We start from the raw sequence: 25893 nt of genomic DNA, 5'->3' as shown, positions 1-25893 counted from the left end.
ATGCCGAGTGCTACAATTTGGTCTGGGTAATGAACAAGAACAGGGTGATTATTGAACTTGAGTGCAATAAGAATGATGATCCTCCATGCATATATAAAACATTTGAAGACTGCTTAGTACCGTTCAAAGTATCAGTAAAAGAAAATAGCAGTCAGGAATGCTAATCATCAAAGATCTGTGAAAAACTTAACTGATAGTAAATCCCATGTCTTATGGTAAAAGAGTACAATGTGCGTACAACCATAAAGCTTGTCATGAACTGTGGTTAGTTTATAATAGAGATTGATCCATGTCAAAATTCTAATAGAACACTCACCAAAACACTTTCAACTTCAAACAAGCCTTAGAAGTTAATTTGCAAGAAGTACACAGTAAGTTCACTAAGAGGTATAAAGTTAGATAAACCACTAAAATATTAAAAACTTGAAATAAAAATGCCACTTGTTTATCTTCTTAATTCTTTTCCACAAGCCTACAAGGAATCTGTGAAAAACTGTCAAGTCTTCCTCGCTATGTCCTCCTTCATGCCCATGACCTATTAATGAGTGTAAATGATAACATTCATTTTTTGTTCTTGTAGGGTTGCTATAATATTAACCATAGTTGCAAAAGTGAGTATGTGATAATGTTTCTCCAATCTATTCAAATTTAAGTGCTCAATTGCTAAACCCTATCAGTAACTATTAAGTTGATGTCAAAGCAACTAGTGTTGTTGCCTAGCTACCATTGCCTGCTTGATCACTTACTGATCAGAACTGCATGTGTGGTACTGCAATGTACAAAATCAGTTCCAGACCACAGCATATTAGCTATTCACTGTCTAAGTGCCTATATATAGCTAGTAAGCTGTCAAGTACAAGCCTCAATTGCAAGGATACATGTACAGTATACTGGTGCTTAGTAACTTTGAGAATGGTGATGATACTACCACATGCCAGCTGACTACCATGTACTGTTGCCTTGTAATCATCATTCCTTCTCATGCATAAATGTATCTATAAAATGTACACAAACTAGTGTAAATTTTTTAAAAAGTTAACATGCCTGTTCCAGCACAAAACTATTGGGAGTAGACACATGTTCACCTCTTTGATGTTATTGTCTTTTGGTGATTGTGAACCAACCATACATAAAAGTAACAGGTAGAGGTATATAATTATGAGCTTGTGTTCCTAAAAATTCATTTAATCAGCAAATAGATTATAGCCAATTAGGCTAGAGTTCAGAGTACAGTAAGCATTAAGTTTTTAATATCCTTATGTGATTAGTGCCACACATAATATATTAATTTTATATTCTAATAACATGTACAATCTCAATATCTTGACTATAGTCTATAATAAAGGTAAACAACTATTTATCGTACATATTTAGTTGTTTCATGAAGCTCAAATTCTTGCAATGAAGGGACCGTAGGATGGGTTTGGTTGTAACACAACTTTTTGTGCAGCCGCATATGTCTCCTTAAAATTATATGCAGGATTAGGTACTACAGCAACCTGCTCTTCTTCAGTTGTCAGATCACTGCATTCTGACTGAGTGTCATTTATTGGAGGCTTATAGTAGGAAGATGGACTTGACTCCATTACTGCACATGCTTCATGTTTTGCCAGATTCGTGTCTTCAATGCTGGGAGCAGACTTTGGTAGCACTACTTTAATGGTTTGTTCCATGAAGTCAGAATGAGATTCATCTACTATATTAGGACGTTTAGTATCACCAGGAATGTTTTTATCAGGATTATTGCCAGGTTGTTGATGGATACGTTCTGTGTGGTTACAAAGATCAAAGTGACCATCACCATGTTCCTTCATAGCATTACAATTACCAAGTGATAGTTTGGCGTTGGGAAAGCTAATTTCCAATGAGTCCACTGTCCTAAATTGCTGTGGTGAGATTGCCACTTCTGGATATCGAATTTCTCCAAACACAACTTCAATTTCAGAATCATCCGTTGCAGGCTCAATATTTCTACCACAGCAAGTATACCTCAATTCACTCTTAGCCTGTGTATTGTTACACTCATAATTAAGAGTTGTTATCACAACAATTGCTGTTATTGTGGCAGCAGTGATTACAACAATTACAAGTAGCAAAATTCCAGTTAGCATTTCCATTTCTAGAAAATGTAAGATATGAATACTGTACTTGTACAGCTACAATGCAATTATGCAACATCATTTTGAAAAGGCTATTATATACTTAATTTGTTAATGTGCTTCTTGCACACTCTTTGATGGTGCATTCATTGTACAGTATAGTCCCATTGTCAAGTGTGTTACCACAATACAGTAATTATAATGTACATGCTTACAGGGGATATGACTGTAATAATTTATGTCCAGTTTATTGATCAAAGGGCATATCTGACTGTAGTGCACATATACCATCTACATACCACCACAATACATACCTTAACTCACTGCCTCACTGTAGTGTCACACATAATATAACTGGTATAAGCAAAATATTGTATACACTCAACCACCAGAACAGGCAGCAAACTAGCTACTAAGCAGCACACCCATTTCTGCAACCAAATAGCAACAATATCACAATATATATATGCATTACAGCAGGGAAATTCTCTAGACCTGTTGCCAAGCATCGAAATCCTGCAGTATTCTGGCTTCTCTATACTGTTGGTTGTGTACAAAACTTTATTCAATAGCAAACCTAATTGTCTCCAACTGGTATACCATCATTGAAGTAATTCTTTTCATCACTGATGATGTCTATCACTAACAGGATACACATATACACACATTCTCATGCTCATCCATACCAAAGGTGGCACTAGCTTACTTGTGTTTCCTGTGTCAACAATATATTTTGTGGTGCCCATTAGCTAGCTGCTATTTAATTATATTGTACACAAGCAATCCCTTCATGCTTTATTTTGCATTACAAACTCATTCATAAACTCTTTGTTGATATTTTACGCAATAGATATCACATTTTGACTTTGTGAGTTAGAAGTCTCAGTGCTAATGATGCTACTTGCTTAAGTATCCTATCCTTACTGCAGGAGATACAAATAATTATGCATGTGCTATGCTTGCGTGCATTTTATATGTTTTGTGTTGTTGAAAATAATGTAGTTATTTACAGGTGAATTGAAAAAAGGTCCAAACTTCAGAGTAAAAGGTCCACAATTTTAAGTCCAAAATATTATTTTAGCAGTAAAAGTCCAACCTAACATTTTTGTGTTATTTATAGCATAGTGACTGAAATGTTATGAAATTCAGTCCTTTTATTATACTGTATTCTCAAAAAGTTTCCTGGGGAGGGCTGGAACATGCCCTCAGACCCTGTTACTCTTGGACCAGCATGCAAACACTCTGATTTAATCACCACAGAAAAAGATCTGCTGTAATACAAGTTTAACTGCAGGTTAAACAGTATAACTAGGTTATTTTTACATTCATATAGCTAGCACTGTTGATCTGGAAATATGAGCAAGAATACGCAGTGCAGTCACACGCACCAACATAGTGTGGGCGGGAATTTTAAATAAGATTGAAAAACCCGCCAACTGGTTACTTAGCGACGTAAAGAAAACCTACCCAGATAAAAGTCTAGTTATCGTGTGGCCCTGCAATAGATTGGAATGGGATGTATCTTATGATCATGGTGTGAGCATGGGGAGTTTAAGATTGTTGAAATGGAAAACTTTAATGAACTGAGTCAACTGACCAATGGCATTATCCAGCTAGTGCCTTGTGAATAGTGGATTCAATAACCTCATTATAATTATCAAACTATCACAAGACTTGTTGATATAACTCATAACCAACTCATCACAACTGGAACAGAACCAGTGAAATATGACCCCGCACGTTAATTTTGCAAAACTCATCTTCTACTCAGATGCTTCACAACAATTATCACTATTACACTACTATACTCAGCCTGATCAGATAAGCTTGACCCATGCACCAGTAATGCATGTAGCAAGTACCAAAAGTGGCGTAATAATGTCATAACATGTACAATTATTTACACACTAATTCTAGTCAAGTACAGCGGGAAAATAAGTGCTTTAATGTAAGCTATTACAATGAAATTTCATATAATACATTCAACAAGTCAAGGTAACATTGGAAAATAGGTCTAAAATTTACACTTTCAAATCAGCACAAGTAGGCTGGTGCAAACCTCAATAGTGATGGTTTGAGGTTTAGTCTTGTGGCACCACAAACCATCAACAAACATCACTAACCTGTTTTCCCCAGTAGAGATGACAGTGTTTTGAGTTATTCAGACACAGTATCCATGGCTTCAAAGACTGGTCACATATTGGAATACACAACAATTTTGCCACATGACATTATCACTTCATTGCACAACACCTTACATCATGTACTTTTGTTGTAGGCAAACAAAACTACAAAAAAGCTCAAAACTTGCCTTATGCTAAGGTGCTTGGAAATAGATGATATGTGTACCATCTCATAAACACGTGATTCTTTAACATGTCACAACAGTGACTGAATGTATTGTGGTCTATGGGGGAAGTGCAAATCGCTTCATTGCGTCTACAGTAGACCAGCTACGGATGATTCTTCGACAACAACAAATTCCTTTAACTCAAAAGTAATTTGTTGCAATTGAGAGGCTGCACCCATAGCTCAAGCGGTGAGTTATTGTCTGAGCCACATTCGCAAGAATGAGTTACTGTTGAGACTCAGTGCCACACAAACCTAATAAGTATCGATCATTTTTCTTTCAAATAATTTAGTATGTATATTGTCTATTGATGGTGTTGGGCAAGTTGCTTTTTACAAATAACTAGTTACATATTACTTGCAACTGATCACAGTTACATATTACCTATAAAATAAAGTAACTACAATAATATTACGTATTATATTACTTTGTGTCCACAGCCTTAATGTGTGGTGGGTTTGAACAGGTTGTCAGGAACTGAAAGGATGGTGTTTATTAGAAAATCTAATTAAGGTTGAGCAGCGAGATCGGATGCATAAAAGTGGTAAGAGTGCAAAGTACAGAAGATAAATACTAGATCATAAGAATTGTTTAGAAACCTTGAGTGCATACTGTACTTTGCCATCATAGTGTATCCCTTTCTGGTTGACTAGGTGACAGCACATCTGTGGACATTTCACTGGTTAGATAGTAACTAGACAGGTTTTTCTATGCTTAAAATTTTTGCACAGAAGAGAAATTAATTTTGATACAGAATATATAATATTTTAGTTAACACACATGTATACCAGGTAGCAAAATAAGCTACCTGTAGACAATTTAAAATTACCTAGTGTTTGACAACCAGTGGAACAGCACGAGTACTACTCGATATGAAATTTTCTTGTGCAAGTTTTGGAGAAAATGCAATATAACAAGAGCACATTCGTCAAAATATTATCTGCCAAATTCTTTCTAGAGTAAAATTGCCAAAATTTCGTATCATATGGTACTTGTCAATGTAATCACAAAATGAGCAGTGTATCTCTGATTCACATCACACTCTTTTTCAGGGATGAATAATGGTGCATTGGGTTCTGTCAACTGTGCCATGTGATATGATTGTTGTGGTATAGTCTAAGAGTAGCATGTGTTCTAAGAACAGCCAAAAGTGCAATATGAATAGCCTGTTTTTGTGCGTAACTTCAGAGTTATGAACTTTTTGGTTTTCTGTGTACCAGGTGGTCCCAGGAATTTGGATGACTGTGGTTTTACTGTATTGTAGATTAGATGAGGGAGATGATACTGTCGTGTTTGGGAATCATCACAAAAAAGCATACCCAGTCCACTGTTGCCCAAGCACTGCAGCATCACCACCAATTTTTCAGTGACACATGAAAGACAAAGGGATATATCACCATAGTAGTAGTATCTGTATAAGAATGACAGTAAAGTGAAACTGCACTGAACAAGGAGAAAACATCCTGACCACCTGGTAGGCGTTCAAGCGTAAATCGGATGGCTGCAGGTTCGAGGCTACCTAGGTCCAGTCATGGATTTTTTCTCCTTTCTCCAACTTTTCAAACACACTTTAAGTAGCTAAAGTCTAGTGGCTAGTCTTTGAGCAGGCTGTAGGACCAGGTGTCCTACAGACCTTCAGCACTTGTGCTGTAAAGCATTAATAAATAAATAAAAAAGTGTCCACCTCAGTAAATGAGGCCTCTTCATTATAGTGGCCAGGTCCAGCAAGTCCCAACATATTTTCCATTACATTACTATTTTTTGTTATGGTGAATCTCATACTCAACAACTACATACATACAGGCGTACAGTCATTATTATTAAAAAGTCTTTGTACATCTTAAGTATAGTTCTCCAACCGTCCCTCTCTCCACATAATAATAAACTTGCAGGAAGTTTATTTCAAAATACTACAGCTGTAACCTGCCAGCTACATATGAAACGATCCAAGGATCTAAAGTCACAAGGGTTCTGAAATCTTACATGGTTAGCAGGGTCATAATCATGAAGTGTCTGTGACCTTCTTGTGGTAGTGGCGACAAACTTAGGACAATAAATTACCTCATCCTTCACCAGCTAACAGGCAACATACAAGACCTATTACTGCAGCATTTCTACGGTTGCATAAGGATGGGAATTTAGAGGAACTCAAATGTATTTAATTTTCATTAATAGGGCCACCTCATTATTAAGGCCAGTGACCACACAATACATGATCAAACTAGTAAAACTAATACAATGTTCCCTCAGTAAAGAGGTCAAATGAGGAGGCAGTCAAGGTATCACTGCAAAAGTTGCTGCTCTTAGGCCCTACTGAAAGCTGTACCCATTATTCTGGCACTATACTTTTCTGACCATTATGTCTCAAGTATAATGCTGGAATACTTGGTAGTGTGATAAATTCTACTTAGTGTGTTTAGATCAATTGTAAATATTGCTTTTACAGCTAGACAGTGGCTGGTTTGTTGAAAATCTTGATAATAAGGCCACTTTGTTTTATGGCCACATTAATGAGGTTTTTGGTAATAGGGTCACCTCAGAAATGGGGCCACTTATCATAGGTCCCATAGGTGGCACTATTATGAGGTCTCACTGTAACTTCTGATAAATAAAGATTAACAAAAAAAACCACAACATTACAGTATGTCAAGGAAGCACTGTGATGTTACGATGTAGAGCACTCTTAAGTGGTTTTCCACAATTTGTTTCATGGGATAGAAATGATACATGAGTTAGTGCTCAAAACAACACACCTAATCAGAAGTTACATATGTTGTAACAGGCAGATCATACATAGCCAGAAACTAAGCAAAAGTGTTGGTGCTATGGACTGATAAATTTTTGTTCCAAAATAGTTTTAAGCTAACAGCTATTGTATTGTATACTTGGAAATTTTTGCAGTATGTAATTTTTATTTATCAGAAGACACCTATATTTATCAGAAGACACCTTCAATACACCTATTTTTGGGCAGTCTATACTCACAATTATTTTTTACTTAAAAAATTTCCGAAACGAAAATATTTTCCCATTAATATTTCTTGACATATGGTATGTGCATGTAACACTAGAGTTATTAACACAATGTAACTGATCATGACAAATATAATAAGTAAAAACACACCACCAAGCATAAATGTCTTATCTACAGGAACAATCAAATGATATAACATGCAGTTACAGTATACATGATAAAGATCATGATAATCACATGGTGCTCTACAATGGTTAATGTTGCACTTCTGCATAGGATACAAGATGATTTCCTGGGAAGTGTATTGGCAGGTTCTCAGATATAGCAACTTGAGTATATTTGACTCTCTGGAAAACAAAACAACACAAAACAATTGTGTAATATCTTTTACTATAGCAGTATCAAATAATTACATTGGACATATATATCACTGGGAAAACTTCCCATGACAACAAGTTTGACTCATCACAAACACAAATACAATATCAAATTTCACTGTCAAATTACGTAGCCAGAGTTAAGCGATCTGTTTTTGCTGGATGCTTTTTCTAAGCCCAGTGGTGAACTGAATGAGTGGTATGAAACCTTGATGGAGCTATGGCCAACCTGGACTGTACAACTTCATGGTGTTGGATAAATTAATATCTATGTTGTAAAATTTCTTTTAGTTTAGGTAATTTTGAGCCTTGAATGGCCCATAACTTGGCCTAACTTAAATGTAAACATTCATCCTTCGTTTTTGAAATCAACCATTAGAACTACCCCTATTAGGGTTTGTCTGATCAGTAAACTTCATGAAGAAGTAGAACTATCTAAATTGTTTGATATAGTCAAACTTCACAAGAAAAAACTACTTCAAATGGTGGGGAATTTTGTAGTTGGCTACTTATACACAGTGGATAGTCTGGAAGGTAAGGAATTGGTATAATTGTTGTATGAGATATGGTCTAGGCCAGTTTCTTTCGTGAGCCATTCCCAGTTTGTATTGGGAATGTGCCATACTGTTTTTGAAATTATGTATGCGCAAAGCCACACCCACTTGCAGGAAATGCATTTTGCATTCTGCAAACTTACGTGGAATCATGCCCACTGACTAAACATTGACATCATTGTGCTTAATGTGCTAGTTGGCAAAAAAAGTAGCTCTTGGGGCACGCCTCATTTTAATTAATCCGGATCACATCCGGGTCAAATCCAGCCGGATTGCTATCTGGGTCATCGGCGTCAGCAGTAGTGACTCGGTTTCAGCGCTGGTTAGCTATATGGATACTAGCACTTCCTTTAATGATAACATTTACGATGCTTCTATATGAGCATGATTTATATCATCATTAAAGGCTCAGTATGTATATATATATATATACAGAAGGCCGAATATTGAATTTTTTTTAAAAAACAAAAAAAAACAGCAACTGCTAAAACTCAATTTTCAGTCTGCCTTTCTTCCAGCCTACCTACAGTCACAAACCTAGAAGCCGAACAAGTAGCGCATGGTCACCATTTCATGATACAACAATGTGTGGCACGTGCCTTTTCCAGTCCCAATGAGTGTCTGCTTTCTGCACTTTGTCTTTAATTCTATCTTCAATTACATGGCTGTCTTATTCATGCAAGAAAACCATATGAAGGTGTTCATTTCCATATCAACACTTCCTTATAAAAGGAGCATATTTAGATACCACAAATCTATTAGAAGTGCTTATGCTACTGTAAGAGAGAGCAGATACCTATAGCTGCACTTATAAAATGTGACGTATCTGCAAAAACCTGACACAATCGTGCATTTTTCAAATTCCTGTTTATTAAATATTTATAATCTACATAGACAAGTGTACCCTTTGGCAAAGTTTCAGCTTCAAAAACTATATGCTAATAACTTTAGGAGTTACAGCCCTACAAAGTAGCAACAAAAGAAAAATCAATTTGTACAGTAAGTATAGGGAAAATAAATTACAGGCGCCTATAAAAACGGCTGTAACTTACCAACAAATTGAGGTACGGAGCTATAACTTTCACCATAGTGTTTGCCATGAAAAGGAGAATCAATTATTGGGTAAGTTTTTCCTTTAATCACTTTTCTTCATTGCGTACAAAGGAAAAATGCATGAAGAAAAATCGATCGCGTACAATCACTTCAGTGTGACGTAAACAAATGCTCATAACTTCTGTATCCTTGGGTCTACTGCAACGAAACAAAGATTTTCCAACTCCTCTTGAGCAGGCGAATAAGATGATATTCAGGGTTTTATAGTGAATCGCTTCCTTCACTAAGAAAAAGGTGTTCAAAAAATTATCAGAATTTTTTTTCAATTATATGCAAGTATTTCACCCATGTATTCAATGCTTTATACTGTAAATTCAGGCTTGCGTGATTGTGCCAGGTTGTCGCAGATCTGGTCACAAATAACTGCATGGCAACCACGCCCTTAAATAATCAGAACATGCTACCACCCCCAGAACTTGGAGACAACACCCCTCAATGATCTAGCTGCAATCAGCTGCAGATTTTGCTGCAGAACATATCAACCACGCCCCTTCTATTGCATAACTCACTTGAGATAAGCAAGGAGATTGACATACTCTATAAAGTAGTTACATAAAGTAGCTATGTTATAATAAAAGTTAACAAACTAGTGTAAAACTGTTCATTTAAAAATAAAGTAGGGTTGAAGTGGTGAAACAAGAGATATGTATGAATGATGGTAGCTATTACAACATAGCTATATGGGGAAATCCCTACTGTGGGATAGGGATGGGTGGTATTACATTTTTGAAGAACGGTACAGTATTAGGAAGAATACCTCAGTATCACTAAATACCTTGTATATTTTACACTCTCAAAACATGGGTAAGCTATGATTTACACTTCTACTTAAATTGTGCTATTAGTAAAAAAATAATCTTTTTAAAGGAACAAATGAAATGACAATTGTATCACAAATTAAGGCTTGAAGTATATATCCCAAACCATTGTGAATACTTCAAAACACATAGGTCTGTGCTTGTCCACAGCGTAAACATGGTTGTATGGGGCTTGCCTTCTTGTATGGTCACCACTAAACCGCCAAGAAAATCAGTTAAATTTGGTATTCGGTATCATTAGAAACCACATCGGTATCAGAAAAATACCTTTGTTAACTAAATACCTCCCAACCCTACTTTGGGATTGCACAAATAACATGCCAAAGTAGGGATTTTCCCACACAACATGTATGTTGTATTAGCAATTTATTGTTTTGGTGCTTTTATCGCTAGAGCTCCACTTTATCTTTAAATTAATTGCATATAATTAATATACACATTTTGTAAACCATCACTCTAGATGGTGTAGAATCTGTACACGATGTACTGTAATGATACAGATATTTAAATTCACCTCGCTTGTAGTAGCCACAGCCGACCCAGTGTCCTAGAAATGAGTTACATGCAGTAAATGTGTAATTGGCAAACTAAAATAATTACACACCTGTGGACTGGAAGTATCAATATCACCACTGGAAGTGCCCTACAAATGCAGATGTGGCACAGTGTAATAGGTATTAAAAATAGTTTTCAGCTATACCTGTAAGCTGGTGGAGTCAGCCCCATTGTCAGTAATGCTCTGTAGCTGTGGTAAAAAAATAATTATTATGCAAAGTGGATTATACTGTATTTTATTATGCTATGCACTTGTAAGCTATGCCACAAATAAATAAATAAAAGTCAACGTCATGTGAGAAAAAATCATTACTACAATTATACTTCATCATCCCCAAAGCTTAGCTACATACCTTTATGATATCTGCAGCCTCTCTGCTTGTTTTTAATTATTTGATCCCTAATCCATTTTGTGTACCACAAGAACAAGTATTTGGTATCAATACACATGGTGGGTGAAAAATGTTGTGAAATCAAAGGTGGTGGCCAAGAAATGGCTGCATAGATATTACACTGTACATAAACATGGATTGGAAATGTGCATATAATAATTTTGTCTATCCTTGTTAAGGTGCGTTAGTTGTAAAGATGTTGACAGCCTGTTCATAGACCTTGTTATGTAGTAGTAGTATAGACATTAATTTTACATTGTTGGTGTGTTATTACTGAACAAGAACACGGGTGTGTTTGCTGATATCAGAGGTAATACCATTGGCGACAGGTGGATAGTGGCAGGTGAGAAGTAGCGAACATCTCAGCAGTGCTGCCATTAGCCAACTAGTGATGGTCATATTTGCATTGCCTATTAAATACTTGGTATGTTACAATAAAGTTTTAACTGCAGTCTTATTCTGCTTGGATAAAATAATTACAAAACATAGCGCCTGTTTTGGCTTTGTTTTATCGCAGCGGAAGAGCTATACAGTAATACAACTATGTCTGAGTAGTCTATTTACATTGTACCTACTTTAAGTGGTGCAAGCAACAGAATAGAAATGGTGCTGAATATTTAGTTTCTTCAAAAAAATTAGAAAAGTGTACCATAACACCATAATTCAATTTAACAATGCGTTCTATTAACATTTTTTGCAGAAAAGATGGGAGATCTCTATTATGAACCCACTGTAATACATTAATGCATGTGGAGGGTAGAAGTGGGATAGGCATGTGCTCCAAATCCCCATGGTATAGACCCATTATTGCATTAATTGGCTACAATACACATGAAGTATATTGGGACTCACATTAACATCATTTCTTTCAGTTACAGTAATGTATTCATTCTTCTCTCCTTTTATACTACAGCAGTAGAATGGTATACATGAATAGTGTTTACTTGTACATATGAATGGTCTAACACACTCACTTGTGAACAAAACTTGTCTCAGTTTTCTGATGCAGTAGTGCTACTAAATCATCAATAGAAAAAAGAAAAGCTTTGTGAGTTTATAAGCACAAAAACATTATAATTTGTGATTTTGGATTATGATATGCTCACATAAATACTATTAGTATTAATGTTCTTACAACTTTTATCAAAAAAGTACTGCATACCCAGAAATTTTCATGATAAGTGACCGGATTTGCGAAAAGGGGTCTTCCACACACATCCAATTTACCAACTTTGACAATCTGTAACTTCAGATTAGAAAACGCTAATAACTTGAAATTTGGTCAGTAGTGAGTACCAGCATAGCTTAATGGATGGAAAAAAGTTCAGACTTATAAGTTACTTGAACACAAAGTTATGGTTTTCCAAGTTCGTAGAATTGGATGTGTGTGGAAGACCCCTTTTCGCAAATCCGGTCACGACTATGTAATTTTCATGATTTTTACAGTTATTTGAATTACTGTGATATTTTATCATGTGAAAATTTACCGAGTGTCAGCATGTACAGGGTACTGATGAAAGCCGGAACGGAATGGAATGAAGAGGGGTGGGCGCTCACTGACTAATCGTGTTTAGAGCCATGATTGCTGATTTATTATACTGGGGGATACATTTTATAATACTACTACCACACACACACACACTCACTTTGGCATGAAAGCCTTCAACTCACGAGTGGCTAGTCACACGCAATTCTAAATAGTGCCCATCACGTGACATCGCGAATCTCTCCAATGTAAAATAATCATGGTTGGTAATCTGGCAACAGTTATTTCAGATAATATAATAGTTAGTTTCTTTTGTTATTGCATGTTATTGCACCTATTAGCTACGAAAGGCTGGTTTTTAGTGTACTGAACTCGGCATTAATTAGAATTAGTGTGCATGGCAACACGTGTTTGAATCGTGAGCAATGGAAGGAGAGATAATAGACTTGACTGTTGACAGCAAAAGAGAAGAAGAAAGTGCTGATGATATTCCTAATGAAAAACCCAAGAAAAGGGAGAGGCTTGATGTTCATAGCAGGGAAGGGTATGATTTCATTATAACTTTTCATTTCTATGAAAATCTTTGTATGTTTTATGCATTACAATATTTGTTTCATTGAATATTTGCTTATATTTCTATACTTAGGATTCGCTCTTCTTCCAACAATTTGCCATGCTTCTTATTTGAGACTTTGTTGCAGCCTTCTGAAGCTTTTGATCTTTTACTTAATTTGTCACCTGGCCACCCTGATGTCTGTTCATCAAAGCCAGTTGGGATAGTGAAGCCTGCAACATTTGTTGTTGCTAATAAAGCTGTTGGGAAGTTGGATGACTTAAAAGCTGATGATGTAGGCGTGTGGGAACACAAGGGAAAGCCAGTTAGAAGCTACCAGGTGTCCAGGTTGTTGTCTGGAGAAGTTTATGGAGCAGTAACTAAAGAGAGTGGAGAAAATATCTATGACCTAGTTCGTGTGTACTATCACCATAAGCATACTCCATCATTTCGTCGGACTTTGTTTTATATCAAAGGTAAGTATACAAAAGATAGGCATAAATTTTATTATATGTTTCAGGGCCTCGGAAGATTCCATTCACTATTATCCAGTATACATTTTCTGATGGGACAGTGATTCCCATTAAAATGGCACCTCATGGGAATTCCATTTCCAACAAGAGACCATTTTTTCGTACGCAGTCCAGCACTCTTGATTATATGAAAGATAAATTATCTGGTCTGACACCCAAGGGTATTATAAATGAAATGTATGAAAAGGCTGGAGGATCTCTTCATATGTCAAGCTGCAGTGAGGTGGGGTGCAATTTAAGACAGGTTTACAACATGAAGGCTACCAAAGGAACCACATCAGGCTTGAGCTCAAACTGTGATAAAGATCTGATATATGATCTGCTAGAACAACATTATCATGGTGCACCTGGGTTTGTATGTAATGTCAGTTTTGATGATGGAATCATGTCCATTGTTGGTACAGATCAGCAGTTCTATGACATAAGCCGATTTTGTACACGTAGTGGATGTGCAGATGGATCTGTCCTTGGTGTCGACCCCACGTTTGACCTTGGAGATTTCTATGTGACACCCATTGTATATGAGCACCAATTGATTGTGAACAAAGAGACTGGGAAACATCCCATCTTCATTGGTCCTGAGCTGATTCACACAGACAGAAAGCATTCAACCTACTATTATTTTGCCTCTCAGTTGAAGAAGTTATGTCCTGATATAGAAGATTTAATCGCTGTTGGGACAGATGGGGAAGAAGCATTGTCTTCAGCTTTTTTTATCAGTATTTTTTAGTAGTATTCATCTGCTGTGCAGTTTGCACAAGAGGGATAACATTACAAGGAAATTGAGGGAGTTCAAAGTTGACGACTGGGTAGTGAAGGATGTGTTGGGTGACATATTTGGTAGCAAGATTGATGACTCATATTTTGAGGGGCTGATAGATGTCAAAGAATCTAGAGAATTTATGGACAAGCTTGAAACATTGAAACCAAAGTGGGAAACACAATGTGCAGAATGGTTTTCAGTTTACGAGGCAGAATTGTTTTGCACATCCATGATTGCTTCTGTCCGTACTGCTGCTGGTTTAGGAAACCCACCAGAAGGCTATACAACAAATGCAAGTGAATCACTTAATAATATTTTGAAGCGAAAGGTGAACTTCAAACGTAGTGAATGGCCTCAGTTTAACAATGTTCTCTTTGACTTAATAAGGGAGCAACAAGAAGAGTTTGAAAAGGCTGTCTTCTCTCAAGGGGAGTACAAAATGGTTGACGAGTGCCAAGATCTTCAAGTTACTCATTTGAATTGGATTCAGATGAACTCTGAACAGCGAAAATCTAAAATAGAGAAGGCTCAAAAAGCCAAGCTACACAAAGATCCTCATGTTTTTGTAGAACCTGAACAGTCATCATCAATGCAGATCAGCAAGCATTTGAGTATAAAACTAGAAGATGCACGAATATCACATGTTAGCCGAGATAAGTTGAAACGCATGTGGGAAAAAGCTGAAAAACTCTGTAGTGGTGATGGTTTGGTGTTACCAACAGCTGGTGCTGTGGGAACAGCTCGGCAAGTTGCTAGTTTATCTGCTTTTGATTCTGGAATTGCAGGAACACCTCATAATGTACCCTCACAGGTACGAAAGGTTGGCAACGAAGTCAAATGTGATTGCCCAGTGTATCGCAGCTCTCCACATGTCTGTCAGCATGCTCTAGCTGCATCAGATGATCTTGGTATACTTGATGCATATCTGCAGTGGCTTCGGAAAACTAAGAAAGGCTTAAACATCTCACAGCTTATTGCTGACAAGATACCTAGTGATGCAGGGAACAAACAATCAGCACGACGCAAAGGTGTAGCAAAGACAAAGAAGAAGCAGTCTGCTAGTAAAATTTGCAACCCTTCCCCATCATCAAATTCAACATGTGCACAATTCGTTGTTTCTGAAAGTACAGACACAGTGTCTCCAACTAAGAATTCTTGCACTCCTGAGAGTTTTGCATCCAGTGATAACCTTTCATCAGAAAGTCATTCCTTGTTTTCTAATGTTGCTAATTCACCTTTTAGTTTAAACCCTTCAGCCATCCAATTGCCACCCTCCACCATCCAATTGCTACCCTCCACCATCCAACTGCTACCCTCCACCATCCAATTACTACCCTCCACCATTTAATGCTTACCCTCCACCACACAATGCTTACCATTCACCATACCCTCCACCATTGCCGATTCCTTCATTTCAGATGGTACCACCTGTGGGTAACTATGCACAGCCAAGTATTGGTACATCAGCTGGTCAACTAAATGCTTCATCTCAAGGGAAGCCCGTTTTCACTTTGCAATGGCTGAGCGGAAAGATACAAAAGTGTTATGGATGTGCCAGCAATATCCGCACTGACACCAGCACTATTCCAGATCTTCCATATGATTTAGTGGTACAGTATAAGGAACGAAGGTACTACAGAGACACTGCCACCCAGTGTATAAAGTTAACAAAAAATGAAGAAAACACTTACTATCATCCAATGCAAAGATGTATCATACAGTACGATAGTACTGTATATTAGGGACATCGAAGGTGTGGGGGCGATCCATGATATAATATAACCCAAAAACCTGCTGCGATTTTTCCTCACAACGACATGACAGTATTGATTGGGTAAAACCAAGCCCAAAAGTGTCTTCAGATCGACCCGAAACGTTTCAATCAAGTTGCTACAGAATTTTAAAAAAAATTATTTAGTCAATGGAATTTTCTACTGCCTGCCTACCTGCCTGATGCCTTCAGTCAAGCGTAGCGGAAAACTGGCTACAGCTACAACCCTAATTCTTTCGCAGAAACGTTTCTAGATCGCTTAAGAAAAAACCTTTGGTATATTTATAAACATACAATGCTTGCGCTATTGTCTTACCTTTTATCCTTCTTTACCATGGCCATCAGTCAAGGTTCTACTGCTGAGTGTTAATAGACTACAGCACGGCTTTCATACCAGTGTATATTGCATCAAACTATTCGAATACTTGTGGTCGCCGGTTGTACCAAAAACACACGCGTACGTCAGACTCGCTGTTGATATCGTCAGAGAGAGCAACTCAAGGCGAACTATATAGCAATGTGTAAGTCAATAAATATAGTTTAATTAGTAACAATGTTAAACCGAGTCGGATCATCCAGGTCCTGCTTTACAGATTATTCGGGTCTGACCCTACGTGCTAAATTAAATGTGGATGTGTTACCACACGTCATAGCGTAGCTCTGCTTCTTTCGTGAGCCACGCCCACTTACGTAAATTACAGTCTGTAGACATATGGTAGCCACGCCCATGTAGATATGCACGAATCTACGTCCATTATTGTCTGCAGGCTTATGTAGAGCCATGCCCACTGATCAGTTGTTATTGTATGAGTCATAATCTAGTATAATAGTGCTGTGAGTAACTCAGCAGATATTTAGTGGTCATAAGCTTACAAAAAACTTAACAAACAAGTATAAGAAAAAATTGGGAATTTTAAATTAGATTAGGGACAATGTATAATGCTGCAATAAAAAGTACTGAAACAAGCTAGATCGGAGTAGTACGTAATGTCCAAATACTGCAAAACAATAAGAAGTGAATATCCCTACTGTGCATTGAGTGTAGCATGGGATATTCACTTCTTATTGTTTTACAGTATTTGGACATTACGTACTACTCCGATCCAGCTTGTTTCAGTACTTTTTATTGCAGCATTATACATTGTCCCTAATCTAATTTAAAATTCCCAATTTTTTCTTTTACTTGTACAAATGAAGCATCCATCTTTCAATACTAACATGCTAGACATTCCAGCTGAGCTAGCACATGATCTCTTACCTATTCACAAATCACACATATTTGATAACTTTGGCATTTTTCTTTAGGTTTACAAAGCAAACCATTTGACTGATTTTTAGCTATGTTGAGTTAGAATTTTTTTTGCACGTATGATCAGTAACACTGCAATGATTTGAATTATTCCAAGTTTAGTACACAAAAATCAGCCTTTCGTAACTAATAGGTGCAATAACAAAAGAAACTAACTATGAAATAACTGTTGCCAGATTACCAATCATGATTATTTTACATTGGAGAGATTCGCGATGTCACGTGATGGGCACTATTTAGAATGGCACATGACTAGCCACTCATGAGTTGAAGGCTTTCATGCCAAAGTGAGTGTGTGTGTGTAGTAAAAATGTATCCCCCAGTATAATAAATCAGCAATCATGGCTCTAAACACGATTAGTCAGTAAGCGCCCGCCCCTCTTCATTCCATTCCGTTCCGTTCCGTTCCGGCTTTCATCAGTACCCGCATGTACAGCAAAGAAATGCCCGCAACATTAATTCAATCTCAATGATATTGCTATACATGGATGATTGGCCGAATCCTTTTATGGGTGAAGTAGTACACTGTGAACACGAAGAGAAAAATGATTATGAAAATGATTGCCACGGTATTAAAGAAAGCTGGTACTGGAACAGTGGGCCATGTTCCATGTACAATTTCATGCATTTGCAACATATTTCTAAGGCAGGGTAGCGCCACTGAAGCCACTGTAACTGAACCAAGAAGATACTCTGCAGAATTAGTGAAAGGTGGTTTAGAGTTACCCTGCAGGTACAGATTCACTGGCATAGAGATAATGAAAGCCCATCACTGGTTTAATGCCGAACAAGATGGTGTTGGTGAAATTGAAGGTATGTACTTATTATGAATACATGTTAGAAAGTGCTTCACCTCATCTTCTTTAGCTGGTGATACTGACAGTATTACTGACAAACATACTACAACAATCCAGGCTACAGTTACTGACAGATACTACATCTGCATCTACTAGTGTGCCTGTAGACCATGACTTTATGAAATCGCTCTGTTCCACATAAGCACATGTCATTTAAATCTAAGGGGCTTTTAACTGCACTTAGTCATCATTTAGTTTTTGCATCATTAACCCTCTTTTCAACTTCCTGTGAATAGCACTGATGAAAATGCCTTTTCATCTGATCTTTTAGTGGCTTATTGACGGCTAGGTCAAGCAGCTGCAGTTAATCTGTGCAATTAGGAGGAATTTCCACAACAAGGGTGTTGCTGTCTCCAAAACGTTCAAAAAGCTGGGTGTTGTTGCCTGGCCTTTGAATGTGTCAAGACAGGAGTGTAGCTTCTATTCTGCCCTTGTCGCATTCACGTATGGTATCAAAATGTTGCATAACTACCCCCATCATAGTCTATTTAATAGACCAATGGTTTTCAGTGTAGGTCAAATACCAATCTTTAGGATAATTAACTTTGGGTAGGCAAGCTGGGGTTTTACCGGCATAGATGACCCAGGTAGGAAGTACAGCGGACCCTCACAAATCTGACCCTCTCTAATCTGGATCCTCGGATAATCTGAATGAGTAGCAAAGTAAAAATTCTAAATCAACACCTAGCAATAAATGCATGTTTAGTGAGGTTAAGAAGTTGAGGATATGGCTGAAGAGAAAATATGTGACCTTGTGCATTGAAAAAAGTTGACTATATTGAAAAAGATTGCTGAAGGGGCAAGTTTAACCAGCATAGCTAAAGAATATGATATTGGGAATTCAACTGTAAGTGACATTAAAAAGAATGAAGATAAGCTAAAGAAGTTTGCATCAGGTACGGAAAACTTATCTGATGTTAGCAAAAATAGGAAGATTATACGTCTAGCTAATGATGATGAATTGGATTAAGCCCTTTATTTATGGTTTGTACAAAAAAAGAAGCCAAAATATACCGGTTAGTGGTCCACAGTTAACTGAAAGGCCTTACAACTACATGCCTTGCTACATCATGATAATGATATGGAATCTGCTCCAGAATTCACAGCTAGCAAAGAGTGGCCTTGGAGGTTTTGTAACTGGCATGCTATTAGGAAACTGTCATTACAGGGAGAAAAGTTGTCATCTAGTGATGAGGCGGCACCACCGACCCAACTTTGCACAGATTTTAACTAAGAAAAAAGAAAAAGAAAAGATAATCGGTGCAAAATGATCAAGATACTCTAATAGAACAGTCAGCTGAGGTAAAATCTCTAAAGGTAACGTTATCTATATGGGTGTAGTTCTCTTACAACCAGTATACCTCTATACTTCTTGGCTAGTGTCATCCATGACTCATTGGGCTATAATTATGTAGCTTACATGTAACTAGAAGATTCTGCAGACAGTGCAATAGCTACAAATATTTTATCTGACCTGCATGAAAAGATTAGCATATCCAAAATTAGCTAGCTAGCTTCTTTTTTTCTTCTTTTTTTTTACATACCGACCAATCCATTTTGTTGTAAAATAAATCCGAGCAACAACTTTTCAAATAGGTATGGCCTTATATGACTGTGATGAAACTGGTTTGTACCATCGAAGTTTGCCAGCTAAAACTCTTGTAGCACCACCAGAGAAACGAGCTGCTGGGATGAAGAAACAAAAAGACTGCGACATTAATGGGCTGCAGTGATGCCACAAATTACCACTGATGCTTGTGGGTAAGGCTGCCAATCCAAGGTGTTTCAAGCATGTCAACGAAAATGCATTGCCAGTTGTTTACTACAACCACAGGAATGTTCGGGCTGATTGTGAAATTTTTACTGATTGGTTTTATCACCATCTCATTCCAGATGGCAAAAAGCATTTACAAGATCAAGGCCTTCCAGTCAAGGCATTGTTGATGCTCCAGCTCATCCTGAAGCTGAAAGTCCGAAGAGTGATGATTGCTATATAAAAATTATGTTTCTACCACCCAATACAACAGCACTAATTCAGCCAATGAACCAAGAGGCTCTAAAGAGAAGGGTACAGACTACACAACTTACTGTTGGAAGACAAAGATGGGCAGTCAATGGTTAAGTATGCCAAGTCCATCAATCTGAAAGATGTGGTTTACATAGTCACTAGTACATGGGACAATATTCCTGCATCAACTTTCAAACATGGAATAAACTGTTGAAGTTTGGAGAACAAAGCAAAGATCAAGGAGCCACTGATACAGCAGCAACTTCACAAACTGTGTCTGAGGAAGTGGATGCTACTGCTAAGAGTGATCATGCAACATGCCAACAGATGTTGCATTCTATAGTCAATAATATAACAGATCAAGAGTTCCAAATGGTTGAGTCAAGATTCTGGTGACCCAGGATACCCATATTTCATACCACCGAGAAAAAACCACCTCAGAGCAATTTATGTGTGTGGAAGTTTAATACCGACTTAATTTAGCTTTCAATTCTTATATCCTGGCTGCTTTTAACTATTTTTAATGCTTTTGCTCACATGGGTGCATACAGACAAACAGACATAGGTAGGTAGTTAGGTAGGTAGTTAGGTAGGTAGTTAGGTAGGTAGTTAGGTAGGTAAGTAGGTACACACACATTTTTACGAAAACAATTTCAGCAAACCAAGCGTGCACCCACAGCCAGCCTTTGGCTGGCTGTGGGCGTGCGCCTGGTTTAAAACAAATTAGTCATAATTTTTACACTACGTAATATGTAATTGATGTCAGATCTGTAGAACAACAGCAGATCCAGCACTAAAGCACAACAGACACTCATACGTCACATGGTTACACTCACCTAATCTTGCTCTGCAGGTAGCATTTAATAGTACAATTACAATGACTAACACAACCAGTACTGTTACAACCACCACTATCGGTACTCCTATACAAACTCCAGGATTGTCTTCACAGTAATCAGAGGAAGAGGAAGAAGACATCCTGTTTTCACCTAAGGTCACATACATGCAAATCATTGTATGTGTACATCCAAAACATACATGGAAATGTTGTGTTTTCGTACGTACAATTCACTGCAAACACAAAAACCATTTCTAGCACAAAAATTCACCCACTCCCTGTCCATCATACACTTGACACAATGTAATGTGTTTGTAATGCCCTGAGGATTTCATTTGTATGTAATGGCTGGCTGGCTGTTTTAACTTCTAATGGCTTTTGGTGTTCATTACTATTTTGTTCATTATGTCTTTTATGTGGTGCACTATTTGGTAGTCTTTTGCAATTTTAATGAGTCCCTAAAACCTTTTATAAGGTCGACAATGCACACCAATTATGGCCTCAAACCAATAGTGTTCTGCGATACAGTGCATTTTGTGTATCGCGTATCACCATCAATAAACTGTTCGATACAATACTGTATCATGATACTATAATGAAGTGGTCGTGACTAGTTATGACTGGCACATTAGCTAAAATAGTTGTAACAATATCCTATTTATCTGTACCTTAAAGAGCCAACACTGATTCTACATTTACTGTTTATCTCACTGTGTACGCAAATTTCTTAGTTTATTCAGTGAGTGATGATAAACTACAGTATGACAAAGAGCCAGTGTGTTTAGTATGAAAGTACATCTCTACCTGGATACCTGCCTCTATTACACCACCCAGACGATTAGCTACCACAAACATTTTAATGCATGCTCCCACAAAGGCTTGTCCGGATTATTGAGGATTTTGATGAGTTGTCAAGATGGCTAGTATCAGCATATTGTTTACATCTTAGTGGTACAGTCCTTTATACTTGAAGTGCAACCATTTAAAAGACCCGGGTAAGAATATTTTAGCCATAACAGGCATTAACAGCAGCACTAATACACGCGCAATTGCATGGCTTCTTGTAACGTTGCACTTTAAAGTACAGAGGCAATTTGAGTATCTAGATCACTGTTACAGTAATAGAGCAATCACTGACTGTTTCTACTGGAAAATTTCGATATGTCGATACTTACTAAGTACAGTATCGTATCGTGATACTTATTTGCTGTATCGATATGTATTGCAGATCCCTACAAACCAATGCCAGCAAACTCTGTAATTTTTCAAGGTTGTATTGTGACTATTAAGGGTCATGTGAAATATGAAATAAAACAATGAAATTAAGAACAATATAATTTAGGTGGCACTTAAAGCATGTCTAACCTCCTCTGACTATTAACAAGCTATATTAAAATGTTCACTAGTATACTGTAGCTGCTGGTGTACTCAGGAAATTTCCTTGTTCCAGTACTTTTTATTTCTATCATGTCTACTTGAATTCAAAATTTCTAATCAGTTATCCAGCCCTCGTTTATTCGCAGACTATTTATCCAAAATTGGAAATGACTGTTCTATTAGAGTATTTTGAGTACATATGTATGTTCTATTAGAGTATTTCAACAGAGCTGTCAGCTGTCAGCTATCCAAACAATTCACTTACCTGAAGATCAATGCCTCACTTTGGGATTTGGATAACTGAGAGTCCACTGTATTTGTGGTGTATAAGTGTAGATTATTGCACAAATCGAGGTATCTTTGCTATTTTAGAGACGCGAGGAATGGCACAATAATCACCGAGGGCGAAGGTCAATTTGGGCGATAACCAATTTAGACTATGGCTCATACGGCTCTGGTCACTGCCAATACTGGCAGCTTCCTGATCAAAGTAGTGTTAAAACAACTCACTGGCTTCCTAGATGAATACAATCATCTCTATTATTCAGCAATGTTTTTCTTCACACTCTAGTGATGATTTCTGATGGCTGTTTGTGAGTGGAATCCAGTTAAACACATGATACATGTGACAAAAAAATTTGTCACGGGTATCTAACCGGTTTAGATACCTACTCGCAGGTATCTATTGGATTTTACATACCTCATTAACTACCAAACTTCAAAGCATACTATGCGTACCATAGTCTAAATATTAATGTTGAGGTTCTCATGCACAAATACCAATAATCAAGACACACGATAGTGTGTCGTGCGGCCCAAGAAGCCGGCGCGTAACACCCGTAAGTATATTGACAGGAAGAAAGAAAACGCAATTTTCGCACCTCCGTAGCTCTGTGCTGCCTTGATGAAACAAGACCATTTTTGCTGTGGACACTCCCTCCACCTTCAGCACTCCACATTACAAATTTGAGTGAAATCGCTTCAAGCATTCCCGAGATATGCGACTTCAAAAATTGGCTCAGTTTCTTCGGGTTTTTTTTCTTCTTATTTTTCTTCCTCTTTTCGCACACTTACAAAAACTGCTATAAAACGCGAACGCCATATCCGATCGCCTTGAAATTTGGCACACAGAAGGGGGGTATAAAGGCGCATCTCAGTACCAACTTTGGCTGGAATACGATAAACAGGCAAAGAGTTATGAGCGATTATTCACGAAAAATAACACCAATATGTTGTCACGCCTACAGGGTAAACCGCGTATGGGAAGAAGCTGAAAATCGGTGGGTGAATAGGTTAACTATGGAACCTCAAACCTTTTGTGGTTTGAAAGAAATCGAGCTAAAAACCAGGAAGATACAACGAAAAAACCAACAGTGTGTAACAATTACGCAATCGAGATTAGCTAATAAAAAACGACTGCTTGCCACGCCTACCAGGTAAACCGCTTGGGGTAATGCTTTGAAAATCGCTGTACAGATGGAGTTATCATCTTAGAAAGGTTCTTCAATGGTGTAGAAGAATCAGACTTAAAGCCACGGAGTTATAACACGAAATCCAACTTGTTGTAGCAAGTGCGAGATCGAGATACTCTAATAGAGCAGTCATCCTAATAGAGTAGTCATCCTAATAGAGCAGTAACCCGAAGAGAATTCAAGAGATCAGTTAGAAACAAGTAACCTGTATAGAGATCAGCTACAAACAAGTCACCCTGTAGAGAGATCAGCCACAAACAATTCACCCTGTAGAGAGATCAGCTAGAAGAAGTTACCTTGTAGGGAATTCATGCAACTATAGAAAGAGATAATTCAGCTAGAAGAAATCACCTTGTAGAGTTCAGCTACAAAGAAACCACAATGTAGAGAGTTCAACTACAAACAAATCACCCTGTAGAGAGATCAGCTAGAAGAAGTTAACTTGTAGAGAGTTCAGCTACAAAGAAACCATCATGTAGAGAGTTCAGCTGCAAACAAATCACCTGTAGAGAGTTCAGCTACAAAGAAACCATCATGTAGAGAGTTCAGCTGCAAACAAATCACCCTGTAGAAAAATCAGCTACAAACAAATCACCCTGTAGAAAGATCAGCTACAAACAAATCACCCTGTAGAAAGATCAGCTAGAAGAAGTTACCTTGTAGAGAGTTCAGCTACAAAGAAACCACCATGTAGGGAGTTCAGCTATAAGAAGTTATCTTGCAGAGAGTTCAGCTACAAAGAAACCATCATGAAGAAAGTTCAGCTGCAAACAAATCTCCCTGTAGAGAGTTCAGTTAGAAGAAGTTACCTTTTAGAGAGTTCAGCTACAAAGAAACCATTCTGTAAAGAGCTCAGCTGCAAACAAATCACCTGTATAGAATTCAGCTACAAACAAATCACCCTGTAGAGAGATCAGCTAGAAGAAATTACCTTGTAGAGAGTTCAGCTACAGTAAAAAGAAACCACCATGTAGAGAGTTCAGCTGCAAAGAAATCACCCTGTAGAAAATTATGCATCAAACAAATTGCCCTGTAGAAAGATCAGTTAGAAGAAGTTATCTTGTAGAGAGTTCAGCTACAAAGAAACCACCATGTAGAGAGTTCAGCTAGAAGAAATTACCTTGTAGAGAGTTCAGCTACAAACAAATCACCCTGTAGAGAGATCAGTTAGAAGAAGTTACCTTGTAGATCGTTCAGCTACAAACAATTCACCCTGTAAAGAGATCAGCTAGAAGAAGTTACCTTGTAGAGAGTTCAGCTACAAAGAAACCATCATGTAGAGAATTCAGCCGCAAACAAATCACGTGTAGAGAGTTCAGCTAAAAAAATCTCCCTATAGAGAGATCAGCTAGAAGAAGTTTCCTTGTAGAGAGTTCTGCTACAAACAAATCACCCTGTAGAAAGATCAGCTACAAGAAATCACCTTGTAGAGTGTTCAGCTAGAAGAAGTCACATTGTAGAGAGTTCAGCTACAAAGAAACAATCATGTGAGAGTTCAGCTACAAACAAATTGTCCTGTAGAGAGTTCAGCTAGAAGAAGTCACCTTTTAGAGAGTTCAGCTACAAAGCAACCACCATGTAAAGAGTTCAGCTGCAAAAAAATCAATCACCCTGTAGAAAGATTAGCTAGAAGAAGTTACCTTGTAGAGAGTTCAGCTACAAAGAAACTACCATGTAGAGAGTTCAGCTGCAAA

At 37.5% G+C, this 25893-nt stretch overlaps 2 protein-coding genes across 8 annotated transcripts in view; both read right to left on the bottom strand.

Annotated features, from left to right (window-relative positions):
- Positions 1-1266: 1266 nt before the first annotated feature.
- On the bottom strand, positions 1267-3081 carry LOC136250306 (uncharacterized). 2 transcript variants are annotated; one of them, XM_066042504.1, is made up of 3 exons: positions 2595-3081; positions 2414-2530; positions 1267-2119 (listed from the first exon to the last, which is right to left on the bottom strand). In XM_066042504.1, the coding sequence occupies exon 3, from the start codon at positions 2115-2117 to the stop codon at positions 1389-1391; it is 729 nt and encodes a 242-aa protein (XP_065898576.1). In that variant the 5' UTR covers positions 2118-2119; positions 2414-2530; positions 2595-3081; the 3' UTR covers positions 1267-1388. The 2 variants fall into 2 exon arrangements, with proteins under 2 accessions (XP_065898576.1, XP_065898570.1); XM_066042498.1 differs by lacking the exon at positions 2595-3081 and having other exon boundaries at positions 2414-2571.
- Positions 3082-7536: 4455 nt separating this feature from the next.
- Positions 7537-25893, bottom strand: part of LOC136264605 (uncharacterized) — a 105787-nt gene continuing 87430 nt past the window's right edge. For 5 of the 6 annotated variants that reach the window (XM_066059413.1, XM_066059380.1, XM_066059391.1 and 2 more), the window contains 7 exons: positions 21349-21501; positions 12207-12249; positions 12085-12139; positions 10986-11030; positions 10890-10928; positions 10800-10832; positions 7537-7770 (listed from right to left, as the gene is read on the bottom strand). In XM_066059413.1, the coding sequence (XP_065915485.1) occupies positions 7678-7770; positions 10800-10832; positions 10890-10928; positions 10986-11030; positions 12085-12139; positions 12207-12249; positions 21349-21501 (461 nt within the window). In that variant the 3' untranslated portion in view covers positions 7537-7677. The remainder of the gene's footprint in view (positions 7771-10799; positions 10833-10889; positions 10929-10985; positions 11031-12084; positions 12140-12206; positions 12250-21348; positions 21502-25893) is intronic. The other variant, XM_066059387.1, reaches the window with a different exon arrangement.

This window comes from Dysidea avara, chromosome 1 (assembly GCF_963678975.1).
Source record: "Dysidea avara chromosome 1, odDysAvar1.4, whole genome shotgun sequence".
In the NCBI taxonomy this organism is placed as follows: Eukaryota; Metazoa; Porifera; class Demospongiae; order Dictyoceratida; family Dysideidae; genus Dysidea; species Dysidea avara.
This window is presented reverse-complemented; position numbering and strand designations above follow the sequence as displayed.

What these genes read in the sequence shown, in the direction of transcription:
- LOC136250306 (XM_066042504.1), bottom strand. Translation starts at nt 2,117, where the DNA reads ATGGAAATGCTAACTGGAATTTTGCTACTTGTAATTGTTGTAATCACT.